At 28.9% G+C, this 19,971-nt stretch overlaps 1 protein-coding gene across 2 annotated transcripts in view; it reads left to right on the top strand.

Moving 5' to 3' along the window:
* LOC129907455 (G-protein coupled receptor dmsr-1) overlaps positions 1-19,702 on the top strand; it is a 238,360-nt gene extending 218,658 nt beyond the window's left edge. Inside the window, exons 5-9 of one of the 2 annotated variants that reach the window (XM_055983692.1) lie at positions 7,152-7,320; positions 7,697-7,823; positions 11,600-11,788; positions 18,898-19,071; positions 19,160-19,702. In XM_055983692.1, coding sequence (XP_055839667.1) covers positions 7,152-7,320; positions 7,697-7,823; positions 11,600-11,788; positions 18,898-19,071; positions 19,160-19,481 — 981 coding nt within the window. In that variant the 3' untranslated portion in view covers positions 19,482-19,702. Of the gene's footprint in view, positions 1-7,151; positions 7,321-7,696; positions 7,824-11,596; positions 11,789-18,897; positions 19,072-19,159 lie in introns of both variants that reach the window. The other variant, XM_055983691.1, reaches the window with a different exon arrangement.
* Positions 19,703-19,971: the final 269 nt, after the last annotated feature.

Genomic DNA, 19,971 nt, shown 5'->3' with positions numbered 1-19,971 from the left:
CAGCTCATTGGAGCTGAGCTGAAAGTGAGCTGAGCTGAAAGTGAGCTGAGCTGAAAGTGAGCTGAGCTGAAAGTGAGCTGAGCTGAAAGTGAGCTGAGCTGAAAGTGAGCTGAGCTGAGCTGAGCTGTTGGGTGAGCTAAGGTAAAGTGAGCTGAGCTGAGCTGTGCTGTGATGGGTGAGAGGATACATTGATTTTTATTTGGAAAGTATAATGAAATATGAAGATATATTAAACTTTTATAAAACACCATAGCTTAAGATGTTCGGTTCTAGTTATTAATTTAATTATTTTAACACATGGATATTTTTATAAATAAAACAGATAATTTTTCGTGATCTTTCCTCTTGGTTTTTTTAATAGTAAATATATTTCAATTTTTTTAGTAAAATATTTCTTTTTTTATCATAAAAAAAAATTCCGATACAATCCGGTTTTTCGACTTTTTTCAAAATTCCGAGAAAATCGAGTTTGAAAGTTGGGGTAAAATTTTTTTTCGAAAAATAACCGAATCTTTGAACGCTCCTGGAAGCTAAACCGCTTGAGAGCAATTTTTTTGAGTGATGCCAAATGATAGCTTGTGTCATGGGCCTACGCTTTGAACATTGTCAGATTTTTAAAAAATCGCCTTCCATGTTAAACCGCCACATCATGCCTATTTTTTCAGAATCGTGCCTATTTTTTTTTTTACTTTTAAGTTCTCCTGGTTTGAGAAAGCGTGGACATACAGGGATGAGAGTTGTACCCAAATGTAGGTTAGAGTCCCCGCTACCTTTTGGCATCAAAAATTTTATTTTCAATTTTCTTCAAAATTCCGCGATATAGGCGTTTTAACGCTTTAATCTAGAGACAGGGGAGTGGTGCCATATGAAAGCTTATATTATCAGCTACCTGATAGTGGTCTAATCCGGTTTTTCGATTTTTTTCAAAATTCCGAGAAAATCGTGTTTGAAAGTTGAGGTAAAACTTTTTTTCGAAAAATCCCCGAATCTTTGAACGCTCCTGGAAGCTAAACCGCTTGAGAGCAATTTTTGGGAGTGATGCCAAATGATAGCTTGTGTCATGGGCCTACGCTTTGCACATTGTCAGATTTTTAAAAATCGCCTTCCATGTTAAACCGCCACATCATGCCTATTTTTCCAGAATCGTGCCTATTTTTTTTTTTACTTTTAAGTTCTCCCGGTTTGAGAACGCGTGGACCTACAGGGATGAGAGTTGTACCCAAATGTAGGTTAGAGTCCCCGCTACCTTTTGGCATACAAAATTTTTTTTTCATTTTCTTCAAAATTCCGAGATATAAGCTTTGGTAGTTGGGGGCGCTTACTTTCAGCTCAACTCAGTTTCAGCTCAGCTCAAATGAGCTGAGCTATGGTACCTAGCTCAAAAGTGAGCTAGCTCAAATTTTGAGCTGAGCTGAGCTGTGAGCTTTTTGCAACCCTGGCAACTTGCCACATGGAAATTACCACATGCAACTTGCCACATGCAACTTGCCACACGCAACTTGCCACACGCAACTTGCCACATGTAGCTTGCCACATGCAACTTGCCACACGCAACTTGCCACACGCAACTTGCCACATGTAACTTGCCACATGCAACTTTCCACACGCAACTTCCCACACGCAACTTGCCACATGTAACTTGCCACATGTAACTTGCCACATGCAACTTGCCACACGCAACTTGCCACACGCAACTTGCCACATGCAGCTTGCCACATGCAACTTGCCACACGCAACTTGCCACATGTAACTTGCCACATGCAACTTTCCACACGCAACTTCCCACACGCAACTTGCCACATGTAACTTGCCACATGCAACTTGCCACACGCAACTTGCCACATGCAACTTGCCGCATGCAACTTGCCACATGCAGCTTGCCACATGCAACTTGCCACACGCGACTTACCACATACAACTTGCCACATGCAACTTGCCACATAAAACATGTTACTTGCAACGTGTTGTGTGTTTTATGTTTGCCGTACTGCGGCGTACTGCATTTTTAAATACTAAAGTACTGCCTACTCTAAAGGTGAAACGACAGCCCTGCTACCCAGGGTGATCGCGTCATAATCCCTTTGACATTCTTGTCAAAAAGTAAATTTTCATACCCACCCTCCCATAAGAAGTATAACTTCAATAAAAACGAAATATACTTACCTGCTTATTGACATACGTACATACATAAATATAGTGTAGTCGTTGTCAACTGTGGTTTCGTATTCCAATTGATGTTGCACTTTGAATTTAATTAATTATTTTCTTTCGAAAAAGCAAAAAACTATGATTCACTGTGATCACTTAAAATTTCCAAAAGTCGACACAACACAAAGTTATTGGTTATTTTTATTTTGTTTTTATTATTTTATTTATTTATTTATTGATTTTTTTATTTATTGCGATTTAAAGGTTCGCGGACCGGCTGCGCCAATGTTATAACAATCGAAAGATGTTATATTATGGGAATTCGCAGGGATTAATATTTAAACAACTCTACTGGTTTACGTATTGAATGAGACTCTACTTGTCTTGTCATTCCGATAGTCGCGAGCCCAACTTCCTCAGTGGATAATCGTCGGCACGTTTAAAGAGTCAGCACAATTCAATTATTGTCTTATTGCACTTTGATTGACCCAAAACAATATCCGAATGGACAATCAAAGTGAACATTACAATTGAAGTGTGCTGAGTTCAACGCACGACGATTTCCTCTGGTAGGTATGGAAGAGGGCACAACAATATAAAAAAAATCCTAATTATTCGTTTTTATAGCTTTTGAATCTTTAAAGCAAAATTTTAATAAATGCATGACTTGATCCCACGAAGCTACTTGTACTTGCTTCTATGCTAAAAATATCTATTATTATGAAAAAAAAAAATAAAAAAAAAAATTATAATAGCAGTAGATGAGTTAAAAAAAAAATTTGTATGCAGACCATTTTTTAACCGCTTTACCTAAAAACAATTTGATGCATTTTAACGAAAATATTATAATAAACATTGAAAAAAAAACTATAAAATACCCATCAAATCGCTTTCAAAAACTAGATTAAAAAACAACAAGTAATTTTTTTTCTTAAGATTAACTTATTTTTAATTTCCCGCTTACTAAAATGCTTATTTCAAGTTTTAAGTATTTGCCTCAAAACAAAGTTGGCAATAAAAACACAGCCTCATAAATGGGTAAAAAAAGTTGCCAAACAAAAAATCCAAGAAAAATATTGGGCTTTTGTTTTTAAAATGTTTCTTGTTTTGTCGTTGAATATGAACACTCACTCACAGAAATTCACTTTTATCAAAACTTTTTGCGGGGAGAGTACGATAACTTAGGCCACAAGAATTGATAACGGTATTTTGTAGAGGAGTTCAATACAATCATTTTTTACTATCTATCTCCCCCGTTTAAGCGGGAGGAGCAATTTTCTAAAATATAACGTAAAATACAAAAAAATTATTAAAAAACAACGCAAACACTTACAGCTATGAATGATACCTTTTTCCAAAAACCAGAATTGTACACTTAATTCTAGTTTTTAAATCAAATTATTTCATTAAATTTTTCTCGAAATAATCAACTTCAAAGTCAAAATTTGCATGCACGCAGTATGCCCCCTTGCAACCCATATGCTTTGGCTCACTATTGTAGGATTTGGGGTGGGTGTGAGTTTGGGTGTAGGCAAATCTCACTTTGATACGCCTTGAACTTCATACCTTTACCATTTTTATAAAAAAAAAATCGGGAGATTCTTAGGACCAGCTTCAAATGGCCTAAGAGAAGCGGGACAGAGAAATCCAAAAGGAAGTTAAGATCCTGAGAACCTGCTAGTGGGGCCAGGCATGATACTTTTGAGTTAAAAAGATGTTAATATTGGCGAAAATAGTCAAGAAAATGAAAATCTGATAAAAAAGGTAATTTTCTTATTTTCAATTTCTTCGGAATCTATAAGGCATTGAAGCATATAGTTTTCAGTATGTGATAAGAAATTTATTAAGGCAGTTTATTTTATTGATTAATTTCATATTTAAATTCACAGTCTTGGTAAAAATAGTATTTAATGGTTTTTTTAAAACTTTTTTCACCAAATTTAAATTAGTAATTGTAATAATTTAAAAGTGTTGCCGTTGGTTTTTAATATTTTTACTATGTATTTTACGTCATATTTAAGAAAATTGCCCCTCCCGCCTAAACGGGGGAGATAGACACCCCCTCCCATAGTAAAAAATGATTGTATTGAACTCCTCTACAAAATACTGCTATTAATTCTTGTCGCCTTAATTATCGTACTCGTTCTCTTTTTTCTTATAAGTGTGAACATTCCTTTTAAAATTATTAGATTCACAGTAACACCATATTTGACAATTATGAGAACTAATTGGTGCTAAAATCACTAGTTTATTCTAAATTTCAATTTTTACACCGAACAAACACTCGTAAAGAATTATAATTTCAATAAAAATTCTAACTCCACTTTGGTATTTAAGAGGTAAATTTCTTAGTTATATATACCTACTGTTTCAAAAAAGAAAATACCACTATTGTGAATTAAAAAAAAAGTTGTTCGCTTTTTCTTAAATAGGACAGTCTTAGATGCTCATTAAATATTCCTACAAAATGGCATACCGAATTAATTATGTATGTTTTTATTTTTTTAAATTAGCTTAAAAAAATATTTTTAATATAACTCCTAATTCAAATTATTTTTTCTTAAAACGCATCTTTATAAAAGAAATCAAGTTGAGTACTTTTTGTTTTTCTTTGAATAATGAATTTTATTTTTTTTTTTTAAATAAGATTGTCCAAAGTTTTAAAAATTTGCACAGCTTGAACTTTACGAGGTAATTCGTACGACCCAATCATGTATTTAATATTTTTTTAATCTTGAGAGTTCATATTTTATGAAAAAGAGAGAAAAACATAAACAACGTAAATATTCGAATTTAAATTTGAAATTTTATTTATCAAAACGAAATAGGAATTGAAATAATACTTTAATATTTTCTGCACTTAAAATGTCGATGGTTAGAAAATGTGTCACAAGAGTCAACAGTTACACTAATTAATTAACAAAATAACTTTTTTTTCTTAAGCAAAAAAACAATATTTAAGAAAAAATAGTACGCATACGCCACAGTGAACGTGTAGGCTTAAACTTTAAAGATGCATACAAAACCTGCTTTTTAAGTAAAAATATATGTATTACCATGGAAAATCATCAAAACAATAACTGGAATTTCAATTTTGTATTTTAATAAACCTGATAAGAAAACAGAAGACTGTTGAACTGATGATAGCTATGGAATGTCGAACAAATATCTGGATTAAAAATAATTTTCTAACGGACACGAGAAAGTCTTAACATTTGTTATTAAATAAAAACATCAAATCCAAGAACACTAGATTCAACTCTTAAACAAACTGAAAACAAAAAACGTGAATCCCAGTTTTATCCACATTTCTTCATGATATTGTATTTGGTTGTTACATAATATCGATTTTATTTTATTTTATTTTATAAATGTTAACAGTAAGAACGTATAAAACATACGAGTATTTCAAGTAAATACAAGGACTTCTTGTTTGTTTGAAAAAGTGAAAGGAGCCCTTTAATTAGTGAATTCATGTTGTGTCGTCGCAATAAAATACCTTTACAAAGGCAAAAAGTCAATACTTTTACAATAAGTAGAACACGATATATGTAAGTTGTAAGCATTTTTCAAAAGAATAAACTACCTATATGAAACAAAAATTGCCAAAGGATATTCAATATTGCATATATGACTGTTATAACATTTCCATGCATATTGAAAGTATGTCGTATAGATACATGCATCGATTATTGCCTTTTACCAAATCTAAAGACTCGTTTTGCAGAGTATTTGTATCCGAGTTTTCCAAGAATAAGCACCTAGATTGTTGATCCTTTATTATTCCAAAGCAATGACTATAATAACCAACGTCATTGCATAAAGTTATTTTTATCGTTATATTTGACACAAGGACATTCTTTGAAATAGAATCATAGATGAAGAAATTGTTCTCTTTTAAGGCAATTATTTTTATGAAGAAGATTGCAAAATGTAAACATAAAATTTTGCATTTTGACAAGCGAAATCGATGCAAATATTTTCTCTTGTGTGTTTTCATGAATATTTCGTTGTTGAGTTGAATATATCAAACAAGAATTTCTTTCTGTAATATTTTTGTCATCATTTTAACATGATTTTGAAGTTAATTTTCAAAGAGACAATGGAAATGTTGATACTTTTTCTTTACAAAAATACAAATTATGAAATATCAAAAAAAATCCTAAGGAAAAGACCTTAAAATTAGGTTAATTAATGAGGATTTCTTTCCATAATGAAAGGATTCCACCTAGATCTGGTTGTTATGTATTTTTTTTGTTTACAATAAAGAAACCAACAAAGACTGTGACAGAAATACCCTTGCATGTTGTCCCTGGATAATATAATTGATTGTCTGTTTTCATTAATTTACTTCACTTACCGAGTGAGTGAAAAAAAAACAAGAAAGGATATTCAATTTAATGAGTCGATTTTAATAATTAATAAATCTCAGGTTAAAAATTAAACGGAATCCTTTTATTATAAAATATATCACAATGTAATTTTTCTTAATAAATTAGTATGTCAGTTGGGATTCCAAGAAAAAAAAATATTATTTTTTATTTTGACTCTGCGAGGACATATTTCACAAAGAAGTTATTTTTTTGTATTTGATAAATAATTGTCTAATTAATTTTAACTTAAAGGATTATTTATATTTTTCTTTTGTGTTATAAATGCCAAACGTTTGAAAAAGATTTGTCCTTAAATTAAACAAAAAAATTATGTCAGGAGTAAAGTCGATTATGATTTATGAAAACAAAAAGGACTGTCTATCATTTTTTAAGAAAATGTCCTTGCAATTAATCTTTATAATTAGTGCTTTTTTCATTGAGTTTTTTTGGCAAACATTTATGTATGTAGTAAATTATCACAGTACTGTGTTAAATGATAACCTTTCTTTTCTATTGTTTTTAGTAGAAATATTTTATTATTAGGTATGTGCCAACTTTTTACTGTCATATAGTCATTTTTCAAATATGCCATTATTTCAAATTTGACCTTATTTACCCATTATTTTACAGATTTGCGTGTTTGGCACTATAGCAAATATTTTGAATATTATTGTACTGACGAAAAAGGAAATGTCCAAGGCACCTATTAGCAAAATTCTCAAATGGTTAGCTGTTGCTGATATGTTTGTTATGATTGAATATATACCATTTGCAACATACATGTATGTTGTGTCACCTGGTGAGTATTTAATTTAACTTCAATTATTTTCTATTTTTTTTTTTTTTTCTATTTTCTATTATTTTCTATTTTCTATATCCTGTTTTCTATTTTCTATTTATTGTTTTTTGTTTTCTTTTTTCTATTTTTTCTATTTCCTATTTTCTATTTCCTATTTTCTATTTTCTTTTTTCTATTTTCTATTTTCTATTTTCTATTTTCTATTTTTTATTTTTTGTTTTCTATTTTCTATTTTCTATTTTTATTTTCTATTTTCTGTTTTCTATTTTCTATTTTCTATTTTCCATTTTCTACTTTCTATTTATATTTTCTGTTTTCTATTTTTGCATTTTATTTATTGGTCAATTTTTTAAATTTGTATTGTTTAAATTTTTAGGTGAAAAGGATTTCCGTTATGCGTGGGCTGTGTATCTTTTATTTCACATGCATTTCACACAAATCCTGCACACAATTTCAATTGGTCTGACAGTGACACTTGCTATTTGGCGTTATGTTGCTATAAGGTAAGTTTATTCGTTGCTTTCATATTTTTGACATAAAAAAATCTTCAACAGAAAAATTCTTTCCTTGCATTTTCTTTTTTGTAACTAGTGTCGAGCAAATAGCATTGAATTACCAAAGGTTTTCAAGATACATACTGTGATTTAATTTTCCATTCAAAACCCTTTATGTTCTTATACTTTTACTTTGTCAGTTATTGAAAATAGTTTGAAACACACTTCTCAACAAAATATCGAAAATTCCCTAATTTACTGACGTGTATGTAATAAAGTTTAACTTTGAAGTCGTTGCAAAAGTTCTTTGCTCTTTAAACAAGTTAATATTGGGTTGGAATCCCATCCCCAACGCATCCAATCCACACAATTTGAAGAACTTTAAACTGCTCACTTCATAAGGAATTAAGTTTCCTTGTGCTCTTGTGCAGTAAAGCATTTTTGGAATAAGTGTTTTAGTTGTTTGTCAAAAACGACGAAAAGTTGGATCTCATATAAACTTTGTAAACTCAAAATATTTTTTGCTGCAGGTGAAGCGACAAATATGATTAAGTTCTGAAATAAAACTTATGTAATTGGATCGCGGTATTAATTTTGTGTGCTGTAATGGCAAGTTTTAGAAGTTTAATACGGGTTGACACGATTCAAATTTTAATGTAGTTAATTGTGTGGATCAGAATAAAAAAACCCATTTTATCCACTTTTTTTATTTCAAGTAAATCGAGAAAAACTTGTAACTCGTAAACGAAACATTTTTTAGTACTTTTTTTAAATGCAGGATTGATTCAATTAGGATTCCCTACAGTTTAAGTCCAGAAATCGTGATCTGAGGGTCTTAGTTTTAGAGTAATATCCAAAACAAATATGGATAGAATGGGTTTTGAAAAATACCTCTGAATTTCAGACCAAAATAAGAATATATGGCATTAAAAAAATTCAGTTAAAAGCGAGAAAACTTTATTTCCTTCTTTTTAACTACACCTTTTTTCTTGAACAAATAAATTCAAAATTTTTTTTTTTCAAAAATGCGAAAAAATATTTGCATATAAAATGGTTTTTGAAATTCAAATTTATTTTAGAAATAATGTTTTGAATCAAATCTAAATTAATGGATAGTTTTTAATTAAAGAATTATTCATGTTTTGTTTTTGTTTTTTGTCATACTTACAAAAAAATGAAAACTAAAGAGGCTGAAGAATTTTTTTATATGAAAGTTTTTTTGTTTTTTTTATTTCTTTGTTTAAACTGACGACAAGAAGATTTACATGTTATTCAATTCTTAAGGCAAATGTTTTTTTTTTTTTTAATCTGGATTAGGGTGTGTTAACATTAGCATCTAAAACAAAATTGTAGGTCACATTATTTGTAGGTTATCAATGTGCACTGTGGCGTATACGTATTTTTTTTTAGTATTTCATAATAATGCTGAGATCCGAAACGACCACTCTAAAAATGTTTATAATCCTTTGTATATTTGTATATGTATGTATGTATGTATATTTTTTGAGTAGGGATGAGCGGGATTTGAAGTAACAACTAAAACAAACACTGTTCCTCTTAGAATTAAGAATTCCGTGAAAAAGAAAAATATTTGTCTTTTCCATAGCCATCTCTTCAGTTGCAAAAAAGCACTTTTGTAACATTTTTGTTTTTTTTTTTGTTCTTTTTATTAAATAGAAAAAAGATACATTTCTGAGTGTCTTGTTTTTATTTTTTTTTTTGGCTACAATTGTTTAAATTTAAGTTTAGCGTTAATTTATTTTATGTGAAAAATTTCATGCCGGGATAAGATGTAACTTATTTGTGTTTCATTGTGGTTTCATTAAAATAAGGTTTACTCATGTTTTTTTGGCAAAAATTTGGTTGTTTGGCCCCAAATTCCGCTGATTGTGAGTTTTGAGTCTTATAAACTTTTTATTTGGTATTGCAACAGAGACTGTTTATTTAAAAAAAAAACAGTGCATTTTTTTTAAATTGGCTTTTTAGTTTTGTAAAGATTTTGTGGATTTATTTTCAAAAAAGTGCAAAAAGTGATACTTTTAGACCCGCTCTCCCCAAAAACTGCTAAAATATCTAATATATATAATATAATGTTTAAAATAATGGTACTGTAGTTAAATTTGTCATACAAAAATAAAGAATCAATAATGTATATTTTAATTTTTCAAGTACAAGGTATTTTTTTTAATGCAATGAGAGGATTTGCAACTAGAACCTACCAGTTAGTATGATAACTAGTTAATATGATAACAGTTAATATGATAACAGTTAATATGATAACCAAGAACCGAAAGAGTTTATACAAAAATGTTCAAAGTGAAAGGGTGTTTCTTCCACTGATATGAAAAGTTAGTTTTAATTTTATTTTGGAGTAGGTAATGGAATTATGTTTTGCTTAACTAAATAAATTTTGTATTTTTAAGATTTATAAAAAGAACTCTTTTTATTTTTAACAGTCAGATTTGTATATTCACACTTAAATTTATTTACTTTGTTATAGTTTCATTGATCCGAAATTAAATTTGAGTTATAAAATCAAGCTTTTCTAAAAAAAACACTTTTTCAACTTTAAAGTTTGGTATGCTACATTAGAAATTAGTATAAGACACATAAAAACAAAAAGCTCAAAATTTCTTCAATCAATTTTATATTTTTTTTTTTTAATACAAAAGTGTGCTTTTCTTTTTTGAAAATTTAAAACTTAGGGCCAATTTTTCAATAGTCAGTTAAATAGTCAGTTAGTACTTATTCCTAAGGATAGAGAAAAAATCAATTTTCCAACAGGCAGATATAGCTTATTCCTATGAATAAAACTATCTGCTTCTTTCAGAGACGAATAAAAATTATTCTAAGGAATAATCTCAATAAAAATATTATTTCAGTTATCAAAGCTGTTTTGAAAGAATTTTGAAAAAAATACAGTGAAACACAAGAAAACAAAAACAATCATGAATAAAAATGACGTTTAATATTAAATATTTTTGAATTTGACAAATTTTTTTTGTTATTCTGTAGAATAAATTATTCTTGATTGAAAAATTCAATGTTTTTATCTGATTGTTTATGAGCCTAATAACTTTATTCGTCAAACAGTTAACTGACTGTTTATTAGAAGATTGAAAAATTGGCTCTTAATATTACACTTCTTTCGTTTACGATTAAAATAAAAAAAAATTCTCAAATTAAACGATTTTTTTTATGAAAATAATCCAATGTAAAAATGATCATTTAAAATTATTCGAATTTATCACGAACTTGATTAAATGTTCTTCCACTTAAAACGAATGCAAATTTTATTTGGAAAATTAATTCAATTTCAATTTGCTCCTTTGTAGGTACCTAGTTTTTCTTTTTTTTTTTTCCAAATGGAAAAAGACGATTTTATCTTTAATCATCAAATTAATTGTTATTTATGTGATAACTTTAGCAAAAAGATAATTCATAGAATTTTACAGGCTGATTGAAAGTATTAAATCATTCAAATCAATCAATCAAAAAAAAAAAATTGGGTCTGGAAAATAACACGAACAAAATTTAACTGATTTCAAAGAAAACTACCTGCGAGCTCTCAAACAAGATTATTTATACAGAATAAAACAAACTTCGAACCTTTAAAAAAATATTCAACAAAAAACCTTAAAGTTTTTTGTCTCATATTATTTTTTAACTTTAAATATAAATATAATACTTTAAACTTTAAATATAAAATTAAAAAATTCTATACAAACCAAACTAACGTCCTTAAATATTTTTCTTTTATTTTTGCACTATTTTGTGATTAGCAGGCACCCACATGGACCATGTGCCTCATTTATGTTGTCGCACTGCTGTGAATCCATTCTACTTTCATTCATCATCTCGCCAATACTTTGTTTTCCAACTTATTTTGTATTCAAAGTGAAGGAACGACATTTCACCGATAGAGAAGAGACCGTTTATCATGTCGATGCTACAGAGGATACAGCCTTATACAGGTGAGTGAGTAATGACAACGCATGTTACACAGCGATTTTTCTTGATTACATTTAGGTAAGGTATCCAACCCGTGGCCATGCGAGAATGAAGACTTTGATGCAACGTAAGAAAAAGTTGCTCCATCTGTCGTCAATATAGAATAGTTGAAAGTTGAGTTATTCTTACAAAGTTTTTCTGTCTTTTGCTGTTGCCACTGATAGCGAAGTAAATTTATTTTATTTTTCATTTCTTGTTGGAAGGAAGTAAGTTGTTTTTTTCCTTTTACAAAGATAAATGGTGGGTGTCAGTGCCACAGGAACAAAAATATAAATTTGCCTGTGCAAAGTTCAAGACCTTGACGTAACTTAGTTGGCCTTACTTGACACAAGACTGTATTTTTTTTTTTTTATTATTATGATATCGAGATTCCTTCATAAGCCTTTTATTACCCAGGCAAACAACAGCCTTTGAAGTTATTTGAAGAGGGAATATCTTAAAATGGGCTAATGTTACCAAAAGAAGTAAAAGGGTTTGGTAATACAAAAGTATAGGGTCGGGCAGATATTGGCAATAAGATCGGTAAAAAGATAAAGGTAATAACAAGCTAATAAGTTATTTAATTTTTCCGTCTTTTCTATACCCTTGTATATTTTTATATTTTTTTCTAAAAAGGTAGGTAACTAAACATTAAGGAGTCAAATGAAAAGGTAAAAGACAAGCCTATATACTTTGAGCTAATGGTTTCGCCTTTGAATTCCGGATATATCTATTAAATATTGATGAAAAATAAAATTGGCTTTTGTTATGGAAGTTGAAAAAAATAGACTTGACTTTTTCTTATAGCTACTAAAATAAACTGCCAGCTTCAGATTGTTATCATATATACAATTTGTTATGCTTTTGAAAGAGGTCAAAGAATATTACCCATTTAGATTGGTATCGACATCGAGTTTAACTTTGCCAGGAGAAAATAATAGATAGCTGATAATATTTGATAAGATATTTTTTCAATTTGTGTATTTTATTTTATCCTTTTCAATAAAAGAATAAAGGAGGTAAACTAACGATAATAAATACAAAGGCATTTCATAAAGCTTTTTGATAGGATGATCAAATAAGACAGTGGCGATTTTAGTTGCAATAGGTTAAAAATATGACAATACATTCTGTCCAATAAAATTGGGGTTTGATTCTTTTGTTGTAGGTATACCTCGAAGTCTTTGGCCACACGTTGGGCGCCATTTGCTTTTATTGCAGCTTTTATAATATTCAGTTATTCGTATGCCGTTTTGAATTTTTAACGATTCGATAAATTTATTAGTTTATATGTATAAACACGAAACAACTGACAATAACGGTGTATTTCGACTTAAAAATCCTTTGTGTGGCCATTTCTTAACGAAAGTTAATGAAGCTTGGAACACTTGAGCATATCCAGTGTGTTTAGTTCAGGAATGCTGAAAACTTTTTAATTTACAAAATGGGTTATTAAAAGCTTGAATAAAAAGTTTTTAAAAGTGTTTTACTGAAAGGCTAAAATCCCGATAATACTCATAATTATCGGGATTTTATCCATTCTGGATCTTGGGTTTTCGGAATTTTGGATTTTCAGGATTATGGGCTTTTGGAGATTTCGGATTTAAGAGATTTGGGGTTTTCTGGATTCAGAACATCGGAATTGTTTCCGTTTCCATTAAAAATTGCCACCGGAAGTAGCATGTACAGTACATTGCATTTTATTTTTAAAATCAGTATTTTATTAAGAAATTTAACGAAACGAAAATCAAAAAGGTGAGCCTGATTATTATATTTGTAATATGTTTGACAAATAAATAAATGCATTTTAAAAAATAGCTTCAGTTCTACCGAGTAGGTCTTTTTTCACCAAAATTAATATAGAAGTTTCCGAGAAACTAATACACTAGAAATAAAATGCACGACTGGGTCGCACGTATTTGCTGTTATTCAATTTAATGTTAATTTTAATTTTTAAATTTTTTAAAATTCCAAAACTCAAGTTTTTGAAAATTTCAAGGCATTTTAATATTGCAGCTTCGTTGAAATCGACTTAGTCGTTTAAGAATGAGTCAGAAATCAAGAAAATGGTTCTATGGCAGGTATCGTTAAAAATGGCTCAAATGTTTTTTTTTTAATTTCAAATGTGGGAATTTATTTGCCACAGTATATGTAGGTATTTTTACATTTTTCATTTTTGTCATATTACAAATTTGATCCTAAAAAATTTTCAATTTCCCCTCCAGGGGATTACCAAAAACTCTTACCTACCAAGTTAAAAGCAAATCGCATCAGTAGTTCGGACTGCAGGTCGAAATTGAGACAGACAGACAGACTGACAGACAGAATTACCGGGGGTTGCCGAGAGAAACTGATGTATGTATTACAAAAAAGTGGGTGTGGAAGCGGGTGGATTTTTCTAAAAGTATTCTCAAAATGTTTATTTTGCTTATAAGAACCACCCCTTTAAATTTTATCAGAATTTATACAATCGTTTCTGCGGAGTGGCAAACATATAAAGACTGTAAGTAGTTTGCAATAATTGTATCTAAAAGCCATCGATTAAAAGTCTAACAAGAAATTCGTCAAACATGACAACTTAAACGACTAAGGGCCAATTTTTCAATAGTCAGATAAACCTCAGATACAGCTTATTCCTAGGAATAAAAGTTTTTTTTATATTGACATTTGGCAGTTTTTATTCATCTGATAGTCTAACTGACGATTGAAAAATCAGGGCTAGGTCGAATCAACTAGATACCAACTAAATCATTTTCTCGTTAAATTAAATTGACCTATTTCTGTTTAAATGGAGAGAAATAAAACTATAAATTGTTTTGATTCTTTGACTTAAATATTTTTCACTTCAAATCGGAATATTCTACTGTTTTTTCTACGAAAAACCATCTTGATGATGTTGATGTGGTTATTTAATGTTTGCGACTTGATAGTTCAGGGAAAATCTGGAAATCTTTTTTAAATATTTTCCTAAGAATTTTCTTATTTTTCGAGTGCTTGTCGTATTAAAGTTATGAAGAAGTGCATTCAGGGATTCGATATATAAGGATATGGTTGTTGTGTCATCATCGTGTGCAACTTATTAATAAAATAAAAAAAAAATGCAAAAATGTTGTTTACAGTTTAGAAACATCTACCAGAACAATATATATATACAAATTTAATAAAAGGATAGAGATTTGATTTAGCAACATTGTGCTATGGGACATTCCATTTCTAAGAAAAACCTGAAGCTTCATATGATGCTTATTATTTCTTTTTTTAAATTTACTGAATTTTTGCCATGAAAAGAGCTTTTGATGTAAGCAAGGTATGTAGATATATTAGATTGATTTCTACTTTGTCTATCTGAAGTTCCAAGAATTTGAGAACACAACAAAGCTTAAAACCATATATTTCTTAAAGGTGCTTACCTATAATAGTTGAACGATTTATACGTAAGACATAGAGTGACATGTCGTCGGTGAAACCAGAAAAGTGTGTAACTCCAAATTTTTTGAAAACTAGATTTGAATGCCATCTGTTAGACAAACCTAATATCTACCGTTCCTTAAACTCAGATTCCCCTTAAAGTTCATAGTTTTTATTTTATTAGCAAATTAAAAAATGAAAACTCATACAAATGCCTTCAAAACGATTTTGTTTTTTTGCTCTCCTATAAAATTTGCTAAAATGGAGTTACACACTTTTCTGGTTTCACCGACGATGTGTACATTTTGTTTCAAACTCTCTGCTTTGTTGGCATACCACAGGTTTTAATTTAGTACACGAGTCTCTTAGTAGTCAACTTTGATCTACATCAATTCCACTATACCAAACCTTGTGACTCTTGGTTACATTTATTTTAAAGGTTCTTCTTCGTGCACTACAAAAGCCAAATAATTTCTTACTCATGGTTTTCTTTTCTTTCACTCGATTTTGATGATATTTTTTTTTTCAAACATCGGTAATTAAAAATACTTTAACCTCTTTAGCTTCCATCGTTTAAGCGATAGAAGCAATTTGATCACAACGGCAACACCTGCAATATTTGAATTCACATTTTTAAAAAGCTGGAAGCTTATTCCTATTTGTAAAATAAAAATTAAGTAAATTGAATAAAGTCTTTTTCAAAATGTGGTCTTTTTCAAAAACTGGTCTTCCAATTTAGAATTTTGAAAAAAAAAATAACATGTTTTTTTTTTAAGTTGTTCGTAATAAAATTAATTTTTAAATTTTGCTGGCCATATTCTTTTGTGTGTTTTGTAATCAGAAAAGGGAATTTTAAAATGTAGGTATGTATTATAGTTTATAAAAAAAAAAATAAAAAGTATTTATTTTAAAGGAACTTTTTGTTTTTGAAACAAAATTTAAATTACACTGGTCTGCAAGGAAATCCTCCTTTAAATAAAACTATACTTTTCTAAAGGATTTTTGTATGCTGATTCTGAATCCGAAGTCAGAATCGATCTAGCACGTCACGTTTTTTAGATATTCCCGTTAGAAAATCTCAAAAACCCATTTTTTTGCTGTTTTCGAAGAAATATTTTGGCATAATGTAATATTTTTCAATTAAATTTGTTACGGCATTATAAAAGAACTTATTTTTTTTTTCAAATTCAGTTTCAATCTTCTTAATATCTCTTTTCTTCTCCGAGATATCTAAATTTAAGTAAGTTTAGTAGGTTTGGCATATCTTATCATAAAAAAAACTGATCTCTAAAAATTAATATATCTTTCTCCCTAGAACAAAAATATACTTTTCTAATGGACTTTAGTGTGCTGATTTTGAATCCGAACTCAAAAAATTTCGGTCAGCTCTGATTTGTGAGATATAGTAGTTTTTATTGAGATCTTCTAAGAAAAAACTTGATTTTGTGATACTTTAATGCGAATATCTTAAAATCCTCACGTGATAGAATTTTTTTGACTTCGGATTCAAACTCAGCACATCAAAAACTTTAAGAAAAGTATACTTTTGTTTCTAGGAGAAACAAATCTGAAGCTTTACAAGGCAGTTTATCGAATGGTTTATTACAAATAAGATATTTCTAAATAGATAAATAGTATATAAAATTACAAAACACGTAAAAATTTTGTTTAATGTACCTATTTTATTATGGTTTTCTTTACATATTTGACTTTTTAATTATAATGGGCGTTGATATTTTACATTTTCTTTAATTAAGGTGTTTTTGTTCATGTTGGACTTACTAAAAAGTAAAGGTTTTCGATAATTTTGCTTTTTTTATAAATCAGTATTTTAAAATATGAGTAAACATTAATGTAAAAGGACATATTTGGTGTCAATCGATAGGCCATATTACGAGTAATAAGTCCTCCAAATTTGAGCGCAATGCTACAAATTGTTTTAATTTTAAACGAGTTCAAATAAATCTAAAAGGTTGATTTTTTAGAAACTATCCACATTTTTCAAAAATCATTTTTACAAAAATGGTACCTGATAGAATTTTTCTGAAACCAGATTTAGATTCAGAAAATTCTAATCTTTCATAATATCAAAAAATTATTTGAAGGAGAAAAAAAAAGTTAAATTTTGCAGACCAGTGTTATTATTTTATTTTCCAAATTTAAACATTTAAATACACTAGCCCAAAAAATTAAGGGAACAAGAAAAAAATCGTGATTTTTTTTAGTGATTTTTGATAGGCTGTATCTCTTGTTTTAGGTTTTATGACAAAATATTTTATTTCTAACGGTAAAATAGCTTAATCGTTGGAACTGTTCAAAAACCAAAATTTTCAAAATTTTTTTCGTTTTTACTTTTCTAATAAAAAAGTGTAAAAATTTTTTAGTGATAAAATGATTATTGGGCAGGTTCAGAAACGTTAGGGACTAAATATTTAGGTAATTTCTCGGTCTCTGATTGGTCAGCTGTCAAAAAAAATCCTTCCAGTTTAGGTAATTTTATTGGAAAGCTGACTGGAAAGTTCGGCAAGAAAATTTTCCCTAAAAATTTAGGAAAGTTTTTTTTTGTCAACATGACAGCAGATTGTTTTTAATTAAAGAATTATTTTAGCAAAATTAAATTTATTTTTTGTGAAAAACAATTAAAAAGTGCATTATCGGTTATAATTCATTTTATTTATTCATTATAGTTAAGGGAAGTTTGGTGTCTTACCCATGCGACCGGTAAAATTCTTAAATAAATTTCGAAATTTGACAATAGCATTACATCCAAACTAATTTAGTCAATTTACTCAAATTTCCGTTCAGAAAATGACGTTGCCTAAATATCTAGTCCCTAATATTTCCTGAACGTGCCCATTATTTTTAGAAAGGAAATATCAGTCATCCAACCAAAAACCATACTTTTGACTTTTACTATCAACATCTCAATAACGGATCATTCTACAGAAAATTCAAGTACACATTTAAAAACTTCATTAAATTTTCTACAAATAAATTAAGCTAACTTTGTTAGTAAAAATGTTTTCTTACATTTGAGATTTGAGAAATTTAGGAAAGCTATCAAAATATTCATTTTTACCGTTTTTTTTAGAAAATGTGCCGCTTTTTTATAACTATGGGTGATAAGATTAAACTGAGGCTAAATTATTGAAGCTTAATATACCTCAAATTAATATGCAAAATTTCAAACTTATTCAACAAGCAGTTTTTCTGTTGTGAGGGTTTGAAGTTTTGAGATGAAATAAAACACCATATTTTTTATGAGAAAAATCAAATTCTTTTTTTAATAAATATTGTTTGAATTTTAGATAAACCAAAGAAAAATTAAAAATTTTCAAAATTAGGAAAAATATCCAAAAATGGTATGAACATTTTTTTTTTTTTCAAAATTTAGCTTTTTTTGAAAACTTTTAGTTTTTCTTTGATTTATCTAAAATTTGAACGAATTTTATTAATAAAATGCTCAAATAAACTCAAAAGAATTTGATTTTTCTCATAAAAAAGTGATTAGAAGTAAGTCATTTACAGCTGCAGAAATATGGTGTTTTATTTAATCATCAAAATCGAAGGTGTTCGGCCGGGTTCCCTTTAGCTTTAGTAAGTCCACTATTTTAGCATTTTGTCATATCAAAGCTTACTACTTTCAACTTACATACAAATAATGAAATCATCTTCCTCTTTGCAGTTTCAACTTTTGGATACATTCTGTTATAATTAAACTGCTTCCATGTTGCATCCTTACAGTTATTAGTTTCATTCTCGTCCGAGTACTCTGTGATGCCTCGAAACGAAAACTGAAACTTAAAGAGTACAGTAATCCAAATAAAGGTGGTGCTCAATTAAATGGTCATGGAAGTCGGTAAGTTTTCATCAATTTTCGAACACTTTTAAAAAATCAGATCTATTACTTTGACGCTGACTGTAATACCTTTTTTGTATTTTTGCAGTTCTGCGAAATGTGATCGTCGAACGGACAGAACTACTATGCTCTTAGTTGCTGTACTAATGCTTTTCCTGATTACCGAATTCCCTCAAGGAATTCTAGGTCTTCTAAGTGGTATTCTGCAGAAATGTTTCTTCGTCCGTTGTTATGTTTTGTTTGGTGAACTAATGGATCTTCTGGCACTAATCAATGCTGCTATTGGTTTCGTCTTGTATGGCTTAATGTCCAAACAATTTCGCACAACATTTAAGTCACTATTTTTCAAACGAAGATTTTCAGCCGCTGAAATGACTCGAATGACAAGGGTAACGACAACGTGTGTTTGACTAAAATTGCCAACATTTATTTTCGCTTGTAAATAATTTAAAATATAGTAGATAAAAAGTTTTATTTTTATATTTAATAATGATTTTTTTTTTATTGTGAGAACTTATAAAATTTGAATGATTGAAATAAAAATTAAATTTATACAAATTGGGAAAAAATATTACGAAAGTGCCATTGTATAGGAAAGAAAGTAGAGATAATAATAATTTTAAAAACTAAATTTTAGCATTATATATGAAAAAAAAAATTAAAAAATTGATAAATACAAAAATTATATATTTTTTATTGAAAATTGCAAATTAAAAAAAAAAAAAAACTATTACTAACTTTAAAAAGTAAAATTTAAGCTTAAAATATAATAACTTATTTATAAATTAATCATGTATGTAGTTCCAAGATAAAAAAATTTATAAAATAATCTATTGCAACGAAATATGTTTTTTTTTTTATAATAATAATAATAAATAATTCTTAAATAAAAATATCATT

Source organism: Episyrphus balteatus, chromosome 1 (genome assembly GCF_945859705.1).
Source record: "Episyrphus balteatus chromosome 1, idEpiBalt1.1, whole genome shotgun sequence".
Lineage (NCBI taxonomy): Eukaryota > Metazoa > Arthropoda > Insecta > Diptera > Syrphidae > Episyrphus > Episyrphus balteatus.
The sequence above is the reverse complement of the archived record's forward strand: the minus strand, read 5'-3'. Positions and strand labels throughout refer to the sequence as shown.